At 49.4% G+C, this 21,394-nt stretch overlaps 1 protein-coding gene across 1 annotated transcript; it reads right to left on the reverse strand.

Moving 5' to 3' along the window:
- Positions 1–10,135: 10,135 nt before the first annotated feature.
- Positions 10,136–21,394, reverse strand: CIB3 (calcium and integrin binding family member 3). The gene is made up of 6 exons (XM_067469524.1): positions 21,286–21,394; positions 21,149–21,183; positions 16,264–16,375; positions 12,896–13,043; positions 11,472–11,667; positions 10,136–10,535 (listed from the first exon to the last, which is right to left on the reverse strand). The coding sequence occupies exons 1-6, from the start codon at positions 21,334–21,336 to the stop codon at positions 10,514–10,516; spliced, it is 564 nt and encodes a 187-aa protein (XP_067325625.1). The 5' UTR covers positions 21,337–21,394; the 3' UTR covers positions 10,136–10,513.

Genomic DNA, 21,394 nt, shown 5'->3' on the forward strand with positions numbered 1-21,394 from the left:
CCTCCCTCTCTTGCCCCTTGTCCTTCCCGGCCCACGGAAGGCGTGGAGCAGCCTCCGTCCCAAGTGAGCAGCCCTTGCCCAGCCCGGCCCACGGGAGGAGGAGGACGAGGAGGAGCCGCTTCCCTTGGGGAAAGCGCTTTTTTGGGGGGGGGGGGCAGACCGGACACCCTTGGAGAGGGGGCTCGGCCAGAGGAAGGAAGGAAGGCCCCCCGAGGAGGGAGGGAGGGAGGGGCACCGCACGGGCTCAAGGAGTCGCCTCCAGCGGTTGGACCACCCCAGCCCCCCCCCCCCCTCAGGCCGACGTCGAGGTCACAGAGTGGGGGGGGACGACACCGGGTCGCCTGCGGAAGGAAGGAAGGAAGGAAGGAAGGAAGGAAGGAAGGAAGGAAGGAAGGAAGGAAGGAAGGAAGGAAGGAAGGAAGGCTTGCGAAAGGAGGGAGAGGGAGGGCCGGTTTACACGGACTGGGAAGATGCCAAACGAAACTGATGGTTCAATGTCTTCTGGAAGGCTTTCATTCATGTGCAGAATCACTGGGTTGTTATAGGTTCTTGCCATGTTCGAGAAACATTCTCTCCTGACCTTTCGCCTGCTTCTATGGCAAGCATCCGCACAACCTCTGTAGGCGAAACGTCAGGAAAGAATGCTTCTTCTAAGAGATGGCCAGGCAGCCCGAAAATCCTACAACAACCCAGAACTTTATTGTTGTTGTTTATTCTGGATGGCCTGGTTGGATCTTCAGGCATGTAGCCGGGGGGGGGGGGGGGCTTGGGGGCTTCAGCCCCCCCCCCTGAAATTCTGATGGTGGTCCGCAAGAAGGCCTTCCTGGTGCATTATTTAAACTGCTGTGTTTATTCATGTCATGATCTGATCACCATGCTCCATATATCCCATATGCATGATGGGGGGATTGGGTAACGATACAGGAGGTTTGCTAGGGTAGACCCTCTTTCACCCAGACTCAGCCCCCCCCCCCCCCCCCGAATCAAACTCAGCTTCCCCCGAATCAAAATCCTGGCTACGGGCCTGAAAAAAGCAGGTTTTTTTCCCTATCTACACCTCAGAGTTAGCTTTGGAGGCAAATGCACAATACTTTTTCAATAGCTTTTCTATTTATTTATTTATTTATTTATTAGACTTGTATACCGCCACTCCCAATTTGGCTCGGAGCGGTTTACAGCAGTAGATTAAAACAATACAATCAACTTTAAAATACAATAAAATACAATGAAAACGAGAACCGACATAGTCCCGGGTTATTAATCTAGCTGTCTATATAACTCTCAATGTTACTCAATATCTATCTACATGTCTCAATAAATCTTTCTATCTATAACTCCATTTCTCTTTCTATCTATAACTCCATTTAGCACTTGCAATGGTTTCCTCACAGCTCCCCTGTTCTGGCCACCAGCACACCTGAATTCTTCTTTCCAACCAAAAGTGCAGGGGAGATTCTAAAATGGAGATCTTTCCCTGGGAGAAGGGGCGGGCTCTAAATTCAAAGAGCTGCTCTCTAAGCCAATCACTGCAAAGAGGCTTTCTGCAGGCAGGCTTTCTAGCCTCTGAAACTGTTACCTTCCAGAGCTCTTGCAAAGCTGCAGCAGCCCTGCCTGGGAGAAATGCAAAGGGAAGCGGCTTCAAGCAGCTGAAAGGGAAGGCAAACCAGGCCCCTGGGAGACAGAACACTTCCTTCTGGTCCAGCTCTCACACCCATAGGTGACTACGGGGAAGACCATGGCTTGGACTATGTGGGTCTTCGTTGCCGGTGAGATGCCTCCAAAGGGGAAGGTCCAAGGGTTCCCTCGTCTGGGCAGAGGCCACAAGAGGGTGTGAGACAGAAGAGAAGGATCTGGACCTGGGAAGGGAGCTCAAGGAGGACAGCCACCTCTCTCCTCTTGTTTGCCTCTTTCCTGTTTGCACTCTACATGGGGCTGCCCTTGCTGCTGCTGCATTTTTCCGAATGAAGTAGAGAGTGTTTGGGGACCGGGGCATCCCTAAGAAACCAAAGTGCTCTTCCAGCAAAAGGCACCAGCCAACCCCTCTCCAGTGCCAGCAATATCGACCATTTCCACTCCCTTGGCAGCCACCTCTCCGCCAAAGGCAACATTGACACTGAAATTCAACACCACCTGAGCTGTGCAAGTGCAGCATTTTTCCGAATGAAGCAGAGTTTGAGGACCGGGACATCCGTAGGGAGACCAAGGGGCTTATCTATAAAGCTATTGTCCTCCCAACCCTACAATACGCCTGCAAGACGTGGAAAGTCTACAGTCGTCAACATTGAGGCTGAAATACAATACCACCTGAGCTCTGCAAGTGCAGTTATTTTCCGAATGAAGCAGAGAGTGTTTGAGGACCGGGACATCCATAGGGAGAACAAGGTGCTTGTTTATAAAGCTATTGTCCTCCTGACCCTGCTATACGCCTGCCAAACCTGGACTGTCTACAGATGTCAACACTGAGGCTGAAATATAACACCACCCTAGCTCTGTGAGTGCAGATTTTCCCTGAATGAAGCAGAGAGTGTTTGAGGACAGGGACATCCGTAGGGATACCAAGGTGCTTGTCTCTAAAGCTATTCCCCTCCCAACCCTGCTCTATGCCTGCGAAACGTGGACTGTCTACAGACATCACATGCAACTCCTGGAACGATTCCATCAGCGCTGCCCCCAGAAAATCCTGCAAATCTCTTGGGAAGACAAGCGGACTAAAGTCAGCGTGACAGAAGAAGCCAAGACCACCAGCATTGAAGCAATGGTCCTCCGCCATCAACTCCGCTGGACCGGTCACGTTGCTGGATGCCTGATGACCATTTCCCAAAGCAGTTGCTCTATTATGAACACAAGAACGGAAAACAGAACGTTGGTGGGCAGGAAAAGAGATTGAAAGGTGGGCTCAAAGCCAACCTTCAAAACTCTGGCATAGACACTGAGAACTGGGAAGCCCTGGCCCTTGAGCGCTCCAGCTGGAGGTCAGCTGTGACCAGCAGTGCTGCAGAATTTGAAGAGGCACGAATGGCGGGCGAAAGAGAAAAACGTGCCAAAAGGAAGGCGCGTCAAGCCAACCCCAACTGGGACCACCTTCCACCTGAAAACCGATGCCTTCACTGGGTTGTTGTAGGTTTTGTCGGGCTATATGGCCATGGTCTAGAGGCATTCTCTCCTAACGTTTTGCCTGCATCTATGGCAAGCATCCTCAGAGGTAGTGAGGTCTGTTGACTTCACTGTGGGAGAAGACGCAGGTCAAGAATAGGGCTCCACAGTCACCTATGGACCCGCCCTGGAGGATTATCCTACTTGGACAACGAGGGATCACCTAAGTAAGTAAGTATGTTTGCAATAATATCGTACTTTTATTTACTATCCCGTTCATTTCATACCAAACTGAGCCACAGCGAAGCATAGCCGGGTTTAGCTAGTGAATAATAATAATAATAACAACAGCAACAACAACAACAACAATAATACTTTATTTATAACTCATTCCATCTCCCCTGAGTGGCTACTCAACAAGGTTGCACAGGAACTGCTCCTCCTGCCTTCCCCCCCCCCCCCCGGAAATTTCCCATCATTTGGCCCAGGAAGGATCACCATCCCTTCACAACACCCCCGGGAGTTTCACGATGGGCTTCAGAAGCGCAACCGTGTTTCCCCAAGATACCATCAAGCCTTATCCCTGGGAAGACTTCCCCATCCCCTGAGCAGAGCCCCTCCCTGGGAACCCATTGGGACTGTGCAAACATTGTCCAGCCAGCCGAAACCCATTGTGTCCTTCCAGGGGGGCTGGAATGGAGCTATCAACCCAGATAGCACAGTCCGGCGCACATTCTTTCCTTTTCCACACCCATGAGAGGCAGATCAAGCAACAGCCACAACACTACAGAATGGAGCACTGACAGTGTATTGCAATCCCTGCCAAACCTGAAAACCAATCAACGATAATGGCGGGTGGCACGTCTCAGCTTCCCAGCTGTGGATCCTTGTTGACCCTGAAAGGGTCTTTGAGTGAAATTTGCAAATGGTAAGCAAGGGGCCTTGAATGAAATTAAAAGCAAAAGAGAAATATACCCTTTCTCTGTAGAAAAGGAGCAACATGGAAGAAAATGTTTTTAAGAAACAAGATGTGACATGCAGAGGTCATACAAAGTTCAAGCCTACATAGGAAGTAGTTGTGTTGTGGTTAAGTTCAAAGGTTGTGGTTAAGCGCAGAGTCTGCAGGTACCAGAAGGTACTTTCCATCAAATGGTCAAGGGAGAGGGGCTGGAAAGGGAGTACTTTCCATGACAAAAATGTTCTTGTTTACTTGAGTATAAAAGTCAGCAGAAACAGGAGGGGCGCAGCAGTCACTTGAAGGGTAGCATCTGCGTATGCTGCCAGGCTGTCCGTCTTCCTCATGAAGAAACTAAAATAAACCTTGTATTGTCGAAGGCTTTCATGGCCGGAATCACTGGTTTGTTGTAGGTTTTTTCGGGCTGTATGGCCATGGTCTAGAGGCATTCTCTCCTGATGTTTCGCCTGCACTTTGGCAAGCATCCTCAGAACCTTGTTTTTTGATCTTTTTTGGGACCGTCTCCTTCCTTACGTGCTCCCGTGATGTGGACCTAAGAAGACCCAATTTAGGGTCTCTAACAACCCGAATCTGGATCCGAGGAGGCAAAGTCCTTGCTTCCAATTGCTGATAAAGTTCTATAAATACGCCTGCAATTGCTTTCATGCCTTTGGAGCACAGACTGTGAATCAATGCCTCTGTTACTTTTGCTTCCAACCCATCCATGTCTGTTCGGTCTTTGGAGCACGGCACGCTCGGCCCCAGAAGCCATGCTCGGATGGAGCTGAAATTCCATCACAGTTGGAAACAGAATTGGGTGCACCTCCTTTCCTCAAGGTTTGGGCTGCATGTAACTTCTGGTGGGGAAAAGGAAGGGGCCTGAGGCTGCGAGGAATGGTGGGAGTTGGAGTCCAAAACACAGGGAGGGAAGGCCCAAGTTGGCCCGTGCCTGGTTTAGACTTTGGTTGTGCCTATGTGGAGCTTGTTTCCAAAAGGCACCAAGGCCATCTCAACAAATTTTACAGGAATGCAAGTAAACATGCTGAGGATATGCAATTATTATTTTTGCATTGGAACAATTTGATAATTTTGATTTGCACGTAAGATTCCCCATAAGATTCCGCACCAAGAATGGCATCCTTTGGGGGATTTGGTACTTCCCATATCAGGTAATTTTCAACAGTAAGCAAACAGTATTTTTGCGCCACCCCCCCCCCCCTTTCCAAAATCAATCTCTGATATAGATTTTCTGTTCGTCGTGAGAGTTCTGTGTTCTCTGCCACATTTGGTTCAATTCCATCATTGGTGGAGTTCAGAATGCTCTTTGATTGAAGGTGAACTATACATCCCAGTAACTACAACTTGCATATGTCAAGGTCTATTTTCCCCCAAGAGCGCCCCAAGAGTGTCCCTGGGCAAAATCAACTCTACCGCAAAGGCTTACTTTGTGTAATTGGTTGAGCCGCTCCTGTCCCATATACAAGGATTCCAAAATATAGAGGAATCCAAACGATGGAACACTTCCGGCTCCAAATCACAGTGGAGGTGCTCATCAACAAGTGGACAACAAGTTAAACATGAGCCAGGAATGTGATGTGGCAGCAAAAAAAAAGCCAATGGGATTTTGGCCTGCATCAAGAGGAGCATAGAGTCTAGATCTAAGGAAGTAATGCTCCCCATGCTCTATTCCGCTTTGGTTAGACCACTTTACCTGGAATATTGTGTCCAATTCTGGGCACCACAATTCAAGAGAGATATTGACTCTAAGCTGGAATGTGTCCAGAGGAGGGCGACTCAAATGATCAAGGGTCTGGAGAACAAGCCCTATGAGGAGCGGCTTAGGGAGCTGGCCATGTTGAGCCTGAAGAAGAGAAGGCTGAGAGGAGATATGAGAGCCATGGATAAATATGTGAGAGGAAGCCACAGGGAGGAGGAGGGAGCAAGCTTCCTTTCCGCTTCCCTGGAGACTAGGACACAAGGGAACTGTTGGGGTTCAGCCTGAGTTTGAACTTGAACCTGATTCTCTGTTTGTTCCTCCTGATGGTAATGAAAGTATATTTACTGATGCTAGTGGAAATGTACCTTTTGATGCCAATGCTCCTGAAATTAGTGAGGAAGAAACTGCTGTAGGTTTGGAAAATGCCAATGTTCCTGAAATTAGTGAGGAAGGAACTTCTGTAGATTTGGAAAATGAAAGTACCAGTGTTCCTGAGAATGTTTCAGAGGGAGACCTTGAACTTTCCCTCCCTTCTGCACCTGTTAACTGTAATGACAACAGAAGGGGCCAAATTTGGGAAGACAGAAGTAAATCACTCAGTTTGCGTCGATCTTCCCGAATTCAAGAATTAAAAACATTGGCTTCAAAACAGAAGGGCGGTTCACGGAACCGATTCTTGAGTTTTAATTGCAATACGCCAGGCTGATTCCCTCAGTTCAGGCATCGTTTCAGAATTGATGAAGACCTTGGCAGTTCTCCCGGTTCCCTGGCCATAGTTTGGGAAGATTTCTAGGATATCAAGTACGGTTAGTGGATTGCTAACAGATTCCAGTATTTCCCAGTGAGGCTTTTGGTTTTGCTTTGTCCATTTAAATTCATGTTTGCTGATTTTGCTGTGCCTTTTGACTTGCATTTTTCCTTTATTTTGTAACCATTTTGCTTCAATAAAAAAGGATTGTTTTTCACAGCCAAGTGTGGTGGATAATAGTTCTCTTAGGGCCTCGTTCCCTGCTCTGGATTGCAACAGGAACAGTGACTTCAAACCCCAAGAAAGGAGATTCCATCTGAACATGAGGAAGAACTTCCTGACTGTGAGAGCTGTTCAGCAGTGGAACTCTCTGCCCCAGAGTGTGGTGGAGGCTCCTTCTTTGGAAGCCTTTAAACAGAGGCTGGATGGCCATCTGTCAGGGGTGATTTGAATGCAATATTCCTGCTTCTTGGCAGAATGGGGTTGGACTGGATGGCCCATGAGGTCTCTTCCAACTCTTTGATTCTATGTTTCTATGATCAGAGGATGCAGAGTTGGGAAGACCCAAATGAGAGGCAGGGACACAGGCTGAGAGTCCTCCGCAATAGAAACCTGTATGAAGGAAGGGCATTCCTAGATAGCAATTGCACAGCTCTTCCAAAATGAGTCTAGGAGAGAAAAGAAAGGAGAGGGGGGTGCCTAGGAGCAGACGGGAAGAGAGCGAAGGGGTTCAGGCCAGGCCAGTCCTTCTCCTGTTGTGATGGAGGGCAGCGAACCAGACAGTGAACCAGACAATGCCATTTGTCTAAAGGCCAATTTCTTCCGGCAGGGAGAACCAGCCAGTTTGAAGCATGAATTTTAAGCTCCTGCCCTGTATTTAATCTCTGTTCTGCGAATTTTAATATGCATTTTATAGAAATACATTTTAATATATATCTTTTACAGAAAATAATGCATTTTAATATGTTTACTTGTGGAATTTTTACAATGTTTATGTGTTTTCATTATTCTGTAACCCGTCTCCAGGCAGGAGAAGAGGCAGGTAAGAATTATTATTATTATTGTTATTATTATTATTATTATTATTATTTGGAACACAACAAGAGGAGTCCACAGCAGACGAGATCACTCTGCTGGCTGTTGTATTGGATCACACGTCAGACACTTCACAAGTGGGTTGTTGTAGGCTATATGGCCATGTTCTAGAGGCATTCTCTCCTGACGTTTCGCCTCCTAAGGATGCTTGCCATAGATGCAGGCGAAACGTCAGGAGAGAATGCCTCTAGAACATGGCCATATAGCCCGAAAAAACCTACAACAACCCAGTGATTCTGGCCATGAAAGCCTTCGACAATACATTTCCTAAGTGCCTAGGACTGTGTAATGTATTGGCGAATGATGCATGCAGATCCCAGTAATGTGGTCCTTTTTGCAGCTGTCAGATAGTAATTTTTTCAGTGCAGATTGTGCTTAAGTTCAGGCCAAGGTCTTTAGGCACTGCACCCAGTGTACCCATCACCACTGGGACCCCCTTGACTGGCTTTGCAGTTCGATCTTTAAATCCTCATATTGAATCAGCTTTTGCAGTTGTTTCTCTTCAATCCTGCTGTCATCGACAATCCATACTTTGCTTTTTAACATAATTGTGAGGTCAGGAGTATTGTGCTCCAAAATTCTATCTGTCTGAATTCGGAAGTCCCAGAGGAGTTTGGCGTGTTCATTTTCTGTAACTTGTGATCCCACCCGTTCTTTGTCGCAGGCAGATGGTATTTGTGGCACAAGTTCCAATGAATCACCTGAGCAAGGGTGTTGTGCCTCTGCTTGTAGTCTGTCTGCAGCACAATCTTCTTGCAGCAGCTGGGGATGGGATGTATTGTTTCACCTGCTTCCTCGCAGAGTCTACACTTGGGATCTGTCGTTGACTTTTCAATCCTGGCCTTGATGGTCTTGGTTAGAATGCCTTGTTGTTGGGCTGCCAGAATCAGGCCCTCCTTTGTCTCCTTTTTCAGAGCTCCATTTGTGAGCCACAGCCATGTTTCTTCTTTGTCCATTTGGCTCTCAATTTTCCCCAGGATCTGTCCATGGAGAGAGAGCCTTCTTTGGCCAGTTTTCTCTTCTGCTCTGGATTATGTTTATTACGGTATTCCCTCTTAGCATTTGAAGCAGATTATTATTATTATTATTATTATTATTATTATTATTATTATTTACCCATTAGGTATTAGGCAAAAGCAGGCCCACACTTTCCATTGAAATACTAATAAGTTTATATTTTAATTATTGTATTGTTTTAAGTATTTTTTGCACTCCAAATAAGACATGTGCAGTGTTGTTGTTGTTTTTCAAATTCATGTTTTTTATCAAATTATAATCCATCCCACTAACAGTTTGAGGGACTGTGACCTGGCCCTCGGTTTAAAACGTTTGAGGATCCCTGGCTTAGGTGGTCATCTCTGGGCACACTTCGTGACGTCCCTTTTGCTCTCATTCTTTTCTGTGGGACTTCTGCGGTGCTTTATCAAATCAGGAAACAGCCAGTATCACCTTATTTTCAGGGAAACGGTTCCAAAGCACACAATTTCAAGGTTGCCAAATGAGGGGAGAACAATGCCTCCACAGTCGTCAAAGGCTCTGGGGTGGACGCAGCTGGAGTCCAGATGGAGCAAAGAAGAAGAGAATGGGACAGAAGGAGGAGAAGCAAGGTCTGCAGCCTTTCTCTGCATCTGTGTGGAACAAGCTGTGGTCCTGACATTGGAGCTCCTGCCTTCACCCTTCAACCTTCAGCTTCTTTTCAGGAACTGAGCCGCTCGCTCGCTGCATTTGAACTGCAAAGCAAGCACAGTTCCCACCAGAATGGTGCAAAACAGTGCAAATAAACAAACCCCTCTGGAGCATTAAACATTTCCCAGCCAGGCCTCTCCCATAGTGACCTAGTGATCAAACAGGGATTGCCCCAACTCTATTCTCCATCTTCATCGCTATGATACTTCACCTTGTTGGCGGGAAGCTTCCCACCGGAATGGAAATCATCTATTGGACAGATGGCAAGCTGTTTAACCCCAGCAGACTAAAAGCCAAAAGCAAGGTCACAACAACATCTGTTATAGAACTCCAGTATGCTGATGACAACATCATCTATGCGCATTCAGAAGAAGACCTACAAGCCACTCTAAACACCTTTGTGTCCTGGCATTGAACGTTTGCCATATATATACTGTGCTCCGCCCTGAGTCCCCTTTGGAGTGAGAAGGGCAGAATATAAATGTTTTAAATAAATAAATAAATAAATAAATAAATAAGAAGCATACGAGAAGCTCGGCTTGTCACTGAACATCGAGAAAACCAAAGTGCTGTTCCAGCAGTCACCAGCCAACCCCTCTCCAATGCCAGAGATACAGCTGAATGGTGTCACATTAGAAAATGTGGACCATTTCCGCTCCCTTGGCAGCCACCTCTCCACCAAGGTCAACATTGACACTGAAATACAACACCGCCTGAGCAGCATTTTTCCAAATGAAGCAGAGAGTGTTTGAGGACTGGGACATCTGTAGGGAGACCAAGGCGCTTGTTGATAAAGCTATTGTCCTCCCAACCCTGCTATGTGCCTACAGCCGCACCTTCATTCCATTTAAGGAAAGCATAGGATAGGAAGAAAGGCACTCTTGAGACCAAGTTAGAAAAATATATCCTCTCCAGTTTTATTCTGGTGACTAAGAACGTTGCAGGAAGAGACCCGGCATGGTCTGGTAGGCCTTGTGTTTGGAGCCTGCAGAGCAGGTGGGTGGGTGGGTGGGGGGGTCTGCTCTGCAATGAGACGGAGGCTGCCCATCGCTTGGGGCCCGGGATCCAGGGTGGGAAGGCTTGCTCTGGGTGTCCCCTTCAGCCCCTTCTTCCACCCCAGACCGGGAAGCAGCAACAGCAGCGTGGTCATTGTTGAGGAGAGGGGTGCCCACCTCCCAGAAGACCTCAGGGAAAGGCAGCAGAAGAATCGGGACATGGCTCAGATCCTGATATGGAAAGTGCTGTCAAAAAGAAAGATATGACAATTACATGTGAGCATTTGCAGCCAATTGTCAGGCAAGCAAGGATCAATAAGAACAAGAATGACCAGGTGCTCAACGTCACGGTTGCCCAGAATATTCTGCAGGCAATCTATATCAATAAAAATGTCATGTTGGTTTGTGGGATTAACATAACTCAAAAACGACTGGACGAAGTAAGACCAATTTGGACACAATACACCTAACAGGCCGACGAGTGACCATCACTCATAAAAACACAACAGAAGAGACTTAAAAAGCCAAAACAGAAAAACAAAAAATGCATTACAATGCATGCACAAAACCACATATATACACAAACACACAAATGTATACACACACATATACACATATAACACACACAATTCACATATACACAGACTGGGCCACAGCAACGCGTGGCAGGGGACAGCTAGTTTAGTATAAGGAGGAAATGGCTGAAAGGCCAGGCAGGTCAAGGCAGCCAGACAGCGAGGCAACCATGAGCGGTGCACAGCCCGTGCAGGACAAGCCAGGGAATCATAGAATCATAGTTGGAATACATCACATGGGCTATCCGATCCAACCTGCTTCTGCCAGGCAGGAAAAGCACAACCAAAGCCCTCCCAACTGCAAGACTGTAGGATCTATATAGTAATATTAAATAAGCACTCACAAGTCGTTTTTGCTTTGAAATGGATATATTGCTTGTATCTCTGCAGCAAAGAAAGACACTGCTGACTTTTTCCCACCACCACTTCCTTTTATACACCTTTCCTGCCCAACTCCCCCTCTTCTCAGTTTCCTTATGAGAACTTGTTGCTTCACAAGTTCCATAACTTGTCAATCTAGGACTCTCTGGACCCTCCTCCTCCTCCTCCTCCTCCTCCATTGGAGCGGGCCTTCCAGCCCAGAAGAGAGTTCCCTGGCCTCTCTTACCTGAGGAAGTCCGGGGCTCGGATAATCATGTGCTGGAAATCTTCCAGGGACAGTTTGCCGTCGTTGTCCAGGTCGGCTTCATCGATCACCTTGTTGCACACCAGGCACACCTCCTCGGGTGTCAGTTCTTTGCGTGTCAGCTTGTTCACAGTTTTCTCCAAGTCAAGTTTGCAAATGTAGTCGTCGTTGTTGAAGTCTGCTGGGGAAAAGAGTCACTGGGGCCCTGAGGGGTGGTCAAGGGGCGCTGGGCTTCTTCTGGCCTCATCTTTGTGACTCACTCTCCAGCACATCTCCTTTCCCCAATGTGGACTCCTAATGCCCAAGCGACGCAGGTAGCCCCTCACCTGCCTGGCTACTCTGGGCTCTCCAAACAGGATGGATTCCACTCCACACACAAAAGTGGCCCTGAGAACTCCCTCCCTCAGCAACAGAGATTGCCAGGCATCGGAGGCCCCTGGTGACCCCAAGATGCACTGTGACCCCACCTCAGAGCCCAAGTAGGGGGGCACTTGTGGGGAAAGCCTGGCTGGCATGCTGTTCCTAGAGCAATGGTTCTCAACCTTAATACAGTTCTATATGTTGTGCTGACCCCCAACCATGAAATTATTTTAGTTGCTACTTCATAACTGCAATTTTGTTACTGTTAGGAATCATCATGTAAATAACTGATATGTCAGATGTATTTTAATTCAGTGGATCAAATTTGGCACAAATACCCGATACGCCCACATTTGAATACTGGTGGAGTGGGGTGGAGGGACTGATTTTGTCATTTGGGAGTTGTAGTTGGTGGGATTTATAGTTCACCTACAATCAAAGAGCATTCTGAACTCCACCAGGAATGGAATTGAACCAAATTTGGCACACAGGACTCCCATGCCCAACAGAAAATATTGGAAGGGTTTGGTGGGCATTGACCTTGAGTTTTGGAGTTGTAGTTCACCTACATCCAGAGAGCACTGTGGACTCAAACAATAATAGATCTGGACCAAACTTCACACAAATACTCAGTATGCCCAAATGTGAACACTGGTGGAGTTTGGGGAAATTAAAGCTTAGTATTTGGGAGTTGTAGTTGCTGAGATTTATAGTTCACCTACAATCAAAGAGTCCCTTGAACCCCACCAACGATAGAATTGGTCCAAACTTCCAACACAGAACCCCCATGACCAACAGAATGTACTGGAGGGATTTGGGATGAATTGACAGTGATTTAGGGGAGATGTAGTTCACCTTCCACCCTTATGATGGGTCTTTGGAGACCCCTCTGACACCCCCTCGCCCCCCCCCCCAGGGGTCCCGACCCCCAGGTTGAGAAACGCTGTCCTAGAGGAAGGGGCTTGGTCACCCCATGGCCTGCTGGGCTCCTCCCACGACCCCCTTCCCGCTCCCTCCTCAGCCAGGACACCCCCAAGGAGACTCACCATAGATTTTGAAGGCATAGTAGGCCTTGAGGTCACGAGGGGCCATTTCGCTCATCACTGAGAACATGTCCAAGAAGTCGTCTAAGGTCATGTTTCCCTCGCCATCCTCAGAAAACACCTCAGCGATCCGTTGGCGGAAGGGGTTGTCCTGAGAAAAGAGGAGGTGAGTAGGAACCAGCCCCCTCCCCACACATCGGCCTTCTCCAGGGCTGGGGAGTCCTTTCTGAAGAAGACATTTGCTGCAAGTGTGCAAGTCCTGCTTGATGCTCTGCGCATGAAGAAGGCCACTTGTGACCTCGGGTGGCACCAGAGCAAGAAGACTGGTAGAATGTCCGTCCCGTCCCCCCCCCCCCAAACTTCCCACAGTGGTTTCCCTATAATACCCCCAGGCTTAGAAAGTGCCAAGTCCATTGTGGAACAACCAAACCAATGAGTTGCTGTGGCAGAGCTGGAATCAGAAGATGAAGAGTGACTTGAGTGAGGCCTCCTCTGCTTCTGGCTAAGGACACTGAGGGAGGACCTCCCAGCGGCATCCTGTTTGTGAATTGTGGTGCTCTAAGGTGGGTGTATCACAGCTCACTTGTTTGGTTGTTGCTGTGGCTGGGGTTCCTACTGATTGTGCAATGGCCAAATTCTTCTCCCTGCCCCCTCCCAACATCGCCATATCTTGGATGGAGAGCAGAGGAGCTTCAGTGAGGAGGCATCTGCTGTCTCCCTGTAAAGGGTCACCAAGCAGTGACATTGAGTGCAGGGTCTTGTCAGGGTCTGCAGTACGGACGAAGAGGTGTCAGCCCAGCATCTGAGTCAGTAGCAAGCGGGGAACGACCACGGTTGTGGCCTGACATTGAGGAAGCTCCCCCTGCAGTGGAGGACCAAGCCGGGGGGGGGGGGGGGGAGTCCTGAGCTAACTTGGGGTCAGGAGAGCAATGAGTCAAGTGAAGTATCTCCAAAAAACTGCAACTGAGGACTCCTGCTATTCAACCGTGCAGATCCACCTGGCTGTCACAGAGAAGGGCCAACAGGTGAGAGCCTTTGTGCTGAGTGGCCATTTGGATGGGGCCTTTTGCTGGAAGCAATGTTTGGAACCTGCTAGTACAGCTTGGGCCTCTGTCTGGTGACCTCAGGTGTATCTTCGTGTTTGGAACCTTGACTTTGGAACTTTGGATGACCCATAGACTTGGATGATTGGACGAGGAAATAATTATTGACTACGACTTCTGAAATGTCCTTCGCTGCATTAATCGGCGTTGGCTTGGACTCCGGAGTGGCTGGCAATGAGAGCTGTGAGTGGCTGTTTATATTTAGAAATGCTGGGCATAGAATCCTAGTATCCTAGAGTTGGAAGAGCCCTAGTGGGCCATCCAGTCCAACCCCATAATGCCTACCTCACACTGTGAGGCTGAGACCTTTCTCCCACTGAGGTTTTCCTCAGACCGACAGATACTAAGCTACAGTCACACCTGCTTATATAGAACTGCAGCTTTTCATAGAATCCTAGAGTTGGAAGAGATCCAATCCAACCCCATAATGCCTACCTCACAGTGTGAGGCCTTCTCACAGACTGAGACCTTTCTCCCACTGAGGTTTACCTCAGACTGACAGCTCCTAAGCTACAGCACATCTGCTTATATAGAACTGCAGCTTTTCATAGAATCCTAGAGTTGGAAGAGATGCAATCCAACCCCATAATGCCTACCTCACACTGTTAGGCCTTCTCACAGACTGAGACCTTTCTCCCACTGAGGTTTTTCTCAGACCGACAGATACTAAGCTACAGGCACACCTGTTTATATAGAACTGCAGCTTTTCATAGAATCCTAGAGTTGGAAGAGATCCAATCCAACCCCATAATGCCTACCTCACACTGTGAGGCCTTCTCGCAGACTGAGACCTTTCTCCCACTGAGGTTTACCTCATACCGACAGCTACTAAGTTACAGGCAACCTTGCTTATATAGAACTGCAGCTTTTCATAGAATCCTAGAAGAGTTGGGAGAGACCTGGTGGACCATCCAGTCCAACCCCATAATGCCTGCCTCACACTGTGAGGCCTTCTCACAGACTGAGACCTTTCTCCCACTGAGGTTTACCTCAGACTGAGAGCTACTAACCTACAGGCACACCTGCTTATATAGAACAGCAGCTTTTCATAGAATCCTAGAGTTGGAAGAGACCTGGTGGGCCATCCAGTCCAACCTCATTCTGCCAAGAAGCAGGACAATTGCATTGAAAGCACCCCCGACAGATGGTCATCCTACCTCTGCTTCAAAGCCTTCAAAGAAGAAGCCTCCACCACACTCCGGGGCAGAGAGTTCCACTGCTGAACAGCTCTCACAGTCAGGAAGTTCTTCTGAATGTTCAGGAGGACTCTCCTTTTATGTTTGAAGCCATTTCTCCATTGTGTCCTAGTCTCCAAGGCAGCAGAAAACAAGCTTGCTCCCTCCTCCCTGTGACTTCCCTGGTCTCACATATGTATACATGGCCTTCATCCTGTCTCCTCTCAGCCTTCTCTTTAATCAGAGCTAGGACAGGTCCTCCAGAAACTCTTCCAAGGCCACACACAGTCAAGGAAATAGCCAAAGACCACTGCTACTCAGACCACTGAGGCAAGATAACCTCTTCCCACCCCCCACCCCCATCCTGCAAACGCCAGCTCTGTGCCTCAGAAGTGAAGTCTTGATAGCCCTCATGATGGGAAAGATCAGTAGAAGGTTCAGAAAGTGTGCAGGGTAGCCAATGAGTCCTGCTCTCCGCTTGCCCTGACCTCATCTTTGAGATTTAGAGTGATGCTCTCAGGGTCCCGCCTCTTCCCTAGATTCCAGCCCCATTTTTGGAATTGTCCATGTCCTCTGTTCTCTCAGAAGAAGCCCGGCCTTGCCAGAGGAAGCCTCCTCTCTCTTAAAGAAGAACGCTCATTGTAACTTCAGCTGCTGGGTTGGCTCCTTCAGAGTGGCATCTCCTGGTTCCTCTGGAGAGGCTGTGGCTCTGCCAGCCTAGGCCTCCTCCTCTTTTCAGCCCTTCCTGTGGCCCTCACCCCCCACATCTCCTTTTCTTCCTCAGCCAGGTAACACCAGGGTCAGCAAAGGGACCCACAGAACAGAGGCCTCTCTCTCTCCACCAGCTGGGAGGCGGCTGACCTGACTGGAGCCCTTCTTGCTTCCCTTCCAGGCTTCCCACTGTTCCTGGCTCTGCCTCTGGGCCCCTGGAAGAGGTTCAGGAAGGCTGTGGCTTCTAGGAGTACCTTGCCAGCGCCCATTGTCCGCCTCCAGCCATTGTCCGGCCTCAGCCAATTAGCAGAGGATCCATTATTCACAAGGATGCCCGCCCGCTCGTGCCCGGCCTCTGCCTGCTGCTCCTTCCTTGGCATACCTTCAGCTCGGGCATGCTGCCAATGAGCTCGTAGGGGAGCTTCACCTCCGGCTTCTTGGTGTAATCGAGTGGGACCAGCTGTGGGGCCAAGTCGCGGTACCTGTCAAACAACCTGGAGGACAAGGAAGGAAAGCGTGGAATGGCGCCAGGAGAGGAGGGCCGTCCTCAGAGGGGAGAAGGGGGGACAGTGGCTAATAGGACACAGGGGTAGGGAGGGGGCTGTTGGGTTTCATCAAGTCATCAAGTGTCATCAAGTCTCCAGCCCTCAATGAGCAGCTAGAGATAGATTTATTTATTTATTTATTTATTTACTATTCTTGTATACCGCTGTATCTCAAGCCCGAGGGCGACTCACAGCGGTTTCCAAACAGCAAAGACAATAAAAACAGCAGTAATTAATATACAGTAACAGTTAAATTACACATTTCCCTTAATAACTAATAAGCTATCATCAATACACAGGTATCACAATCCCATCCCCAATCGCCTCATCATCCAAGCGTGATCCAAATTCGTCGTCCATTGTTCCGTTCCTATGTTCAAATTACCAAAATTGCACTGAGTTACTCAAACGCCTGCACAAACATCCAGGTCTTCAACTTTCTACGGAATGTCATGAGAGATGGTGCCAGCCTAACGTCTACAGGAAGGGCGTTCCACAGCCGAGGAGCCACCACCGAGAAGGCCCTATCTCTCGTCCCCGCCAGCCGAGCGTGAGAAGCAGGCGGGATCGAGAGCAGGGCCTCCCCGGAAGATCTCAAAGTCCTGGTGGGTTCATAGGCCGAGATGCGGTCAGATAGGTATCTTGGGCCAGATCTGAGGGATTCCTCCCCTACCACATTCCTGTGCATGTTTTCCCCAGAAAGGACTTTGCCTTTCCTCCTCCTCCTCCTCCTCCTCCTCCTTGCCACTTTCTCCTCCACCTTTGAAGGTGTAGCAATGGAATCTCTGTGAGGAAACCTCCTTTTTAAAGGTATTTTATTGCCATGGGCTGGCCATGTGGCCATTCGCCACCATTGTCTCTTCTGCCTTTCCTTCCAGTGAGGACGCATTTTGCCTCTCTCCTTAGGCAAAATGTAGCTGCGTGGATTTTTTGACTTTTACCTTTTTTTTTAACAAGATGAGACATAGTAAGCTAGTTCGCACCAAGACCTTTTCTATCTAGAATGTATTTCTTTTTGCTTCAATAAATATTTTTGAACCTAAAGTTCAGACTCTGCAATTCTGATCCATCCTAATTTTATTTATTTACAGCTTTTCTATTCCGCCCTTCTCCTCACCCCACAGCAGGGGACTCAGGGCGGATTACAGTGTACACATATATGGCAAACATTCAATGCCAATTTTGACATACAACATATACACACATAGACATAGACAGAGGCTATTTAACTTTTTCTGGCCACCAGGAGAGCTGTCACTTTCAACGTCCGTCTGCGACACTGATGAAGTATTTCCGCATTCCCCGCATGCTTTCTGCTGGGGTGCTTTTGCTGGAGTCTTTTTTATGGCCCCATAAATTAGTTAATTTACCCTCCCCACACTTTAAGGTGGTACCTAATTTTCCTACTTGACAGATGCAACTGTCTTTCGGGTTGCAAAGGTTGACAACAGGCTACACAAATGGTTGGAAGTCCACTCCAACCCGGGCTGGCTTTTTAAAGGTATTTTTATTGCCCTGAGCTGGCCATTCGCCACCATTGTCTCTTCTGCCTTTCCTTCCAGTGAGGACGCATTTTGCCTCTCTCTTTAGGCAAAATGTAGCTGCATGGATTTTTTTTACTTTTACCTTGTTTAAACAAGATAAGACGTAGTAAGCTAGTTCGCATCAAGACTTTTTCTATCTAGAATGTATTTCTTTTTGCTTCAATAAATATTTTTGAACCTAAAGTTCAGACTCTGCAATTCTGATCCATCCTAAGGAATAGAAGGCTATCCCAGTTCGCCACACATACGTTTCTGCTGGTTATGAAATTTCCTTCTGGGACTCTGCGATATTGATGGTGGGCTCACCCCAACTGAGGGTTATTTTGGAGGCTAACAACTCAGGTTCCCCAAGAGGGGCCAAGTGTGTGAGCCCTGTTCCGCACTAAAAGAAACATGGCTCCCTCCTAGAGTCCCCCCAAGCGCTGCAATGCCAGCAGGAAGGGGGCAATGGGACCCCATGGTATTGAGACAGCCCTCTGCTTATCTTTCTCCATCAGGATCTGATTCAATAGCCCAAAGCTGCTTTTTTCTGGGGGCAAAGTGGCCCTGTGGAGGCATCCCAAGAGCCCAGCTGAGCTTGGGGTCCCTCTTTCCCTCCCTCCACTCAAATCCTGGCAAAGGGGGCGGAAGCAGGAGCAGAGGTGCGAGTGGACACCTGAGTGGCCAGCTCAAGGCCCGGGCTGGCTCTCTTTGGGACAGGTGTCACAACAGAGAACGTGCCTGCCTGTCCCCCCCCATACCCCCCCCCCCCTTTGATCACCAACTTACTTTTGAGCAAACCACCATGTGCATATGTTACTCTGTTTTGCCAGGTTGAAAGCCTAACTTTGGCACTGGAAGGGCTCATCCACATTGGGGACTGATTTCAGACCTTGGCGTTGCATTGGACTCACTGGCTTTATCTGGTTGTCCAATGGGGTAAGGCACAAGTGATAATCATAGAATCCTAGAATCCTAGAGTTGGAAGAGACCTCCTGGGCCATCATCCAGTCCAACCCCATTCTGCCAAGAAGCAGGAATATTGCATTCAAATCACCCCTGACCAGGCATGTAGCCAGGGGGGGGGGGGGGGCTCGGGGGGCTTCAGCCCCCCCCCCCCCCCCGAAATTCTCATGGTGGTTCGCGAAAAGGCCTTACTGGTGCATTATGTTTATTAATATCATGATTTGATCACCATTCTCAATATATCCCATATGTATGGGGGTATTGGGGTAATGATACAAAAGGTTTGGTAGGCTAGACCCTCTTTCACTCAGACTCAGCCCCCCCCCCCGAAACTCAGCCCCCCCCCGAAACCCCCGCTGAAAATTTTTTAGCCCCCCCCGAAACGAAATCCTGGCTACGGGCCTGCCCCTGACAGATGGCCATCCAGCCTCTGTTTAAAAGCTTCCAAAGAAGGAAGGAGCCTCCACCACACTCCCTCTGGGGCAGAGAGTTCCACTGCTGAACGGCTTTCACAGTCTGGAAGTTCTTCCTCATGTTCAGATGGAATCTCCTCTCTTGTAGTTTGAGGCCATTGTTTCGTGTCCTAGTCTCCAAGGAAGCAGAAAACAAGCTTGCTCCCTCCTCCTCCCTGTGGCTCTCTCTCACATATATATATGGCTCTCATCATATCTCCTCTCTGCCTTCTCTTCTTCAGGCTAAACATGCCCAGCTCCTTAAGCCACTCCTCATAGGGCTTGTTCTCCAGACCCTTGATCATTTTAGTCGCCCTCTTTCTCTGGACACATTCCAGCTTAGAGTCAATATCTCTCTTGAATTGTGGTGCCCAGAATTGGACACAGTATTCCAGGTAAAGTGGTCTAACCAAAGCGGAAGAGAGCATGGGGAGCATGACTTCCCTGGATCTAGACACTAGGCTCCTCTTGATGCAGGCCGAAATCCCATTGGCTTTTTTTGCCACCACATCACATTCCTGGCTCATGTTCCCCTTTCTCTCCACGAGGACTCCAAGATCTTTTCCACACGTCCTGCTCTCGAGCCAGGGCTCATTGTCCCCCATTCTGTATCTTTGCATTTCATTTTTCCTGCCAAAGTGGAGTCTCTTGCATTTGTCCCTCTTGAACTTCATTTTGTTAGTTTTGGCCCTTCATCTCTCGAATCTGTCAAGATTGCTTTGAGTCCTGCTCCTGTCCTTTGGACTATTGGCTATCCCTCCCAATTTGGTCCCGTCTGCAAACTTGATGATCCTGCCTTCTCGCCCTTCATCTAAGAGTCATGAATCAAGATGTTGAACAGGACCGGGCCCAGGGGGGAACCCTGCTTGTGGCACTCTGCTCATCACTTCTTTCCAAACCCTGAACCTATGCCTGGCAGGGGCAACTCCCACCCTTCTCCCCAGCCTCAGGCCCTTTCCTTCCCTCAGACGCATCAGCATAAACTGAGGGGGGAAAGGAAGGGGGCTGAGGCTGGGAGGAATGATGGGTGTTGGAATCCAAAACACGTGGAAAGAGGGAGGGAGGGCCCAAGTTGGCCCAAGCCTGATCTATGCCTAGAGATACAGACAGGGAAAGTGGGGCTCCCTGTGTGGGGCAGGGTAGAGGGTTTTTTTTGGGGGGGGGGGTCTCCTCCTCTGCTTTGGTTCCCTGGCCAAGCCCCCCCACCTCTCTGCTTGTGAACCCACTCTGCCCCCCCTTCCCCCGTGGCTGTCATCAGGGCAGTGGGCGAGGACAAAGCGTCCGAAGTTTGGCCAGGGCTGCTGCCCATCAATAATGCAAAGCTTGGTTATTCATGATACAATTATGCTCTTGGCTTGGCTTCCAGACATCAAAACATGGCCAGGATTGGGTTTCAGGGGCGGAGGGAGAGAGAGAGGGGGGGCCCGCCGGGAAGACTGGCCCCGGCCCCAGCACCGCCTTGGGCCCCTTGAAGACCCTTCCCAAGCCCTCCAGGGGCTCCCTGCCCCCCCCCCCGCCCCGCAGCCCCCCCCTCCCCGAACTCCCAAGGGAATGGGGGGGGGGGGGGAAGCCTGGTTCAAGAGCCCCGGCCTGGGTTCGCGACCTCGGGTTGAACCTCCGTGGATCCTGCGCTTCTCCTCGCTCGCGGGCGGAGGGGCCACCCCAAGCAGGCTCTCCCTCCCTCCCTCCCTGCCCGACCCCTACCCTCATCTCTTACCCCCCCTCCCCAAACAGGCTTTGGCATTTCGGGAGGGAGGGGGGAAGGAAGGCTCCGCTCTCACCTCAGGATCTCTTTCCTGGTGAAGAAGGTCGCATCCTGCAGGCAAAGAAGGGAAGGGAAGGGCAAGTCAGGGCAAGGCAGGCTGGGCGCCCCCTCCCCTCCCCCTCCCCACGCCCTCCCCCCCCCCACTCCCCCCACCTGGTAGGCGTCGAGCTGCTCCGGCGTGAAGACGGTCTGCTTGTTGCCCATCCTCTCATGGCTCCCGTCGTCTCCCGGGACGGACCTGGGAGGGAGAGAGGGAGGGAGG

This window comes from Anolis sagrei, chromosome 6 (assembly GCF_037176765.1).
Source record: "Anolis sagrei isolate rAnoSag1 chromosome 6, rAnoSag1.mat, whole genome shotgun sequence".
Classification (NCBI taxonomy): Eukaryota; Metazoa; Chordata; class Lepidosauria; order Squamata; family Dactyloidae; genus Anolis; species Anolis sagrei.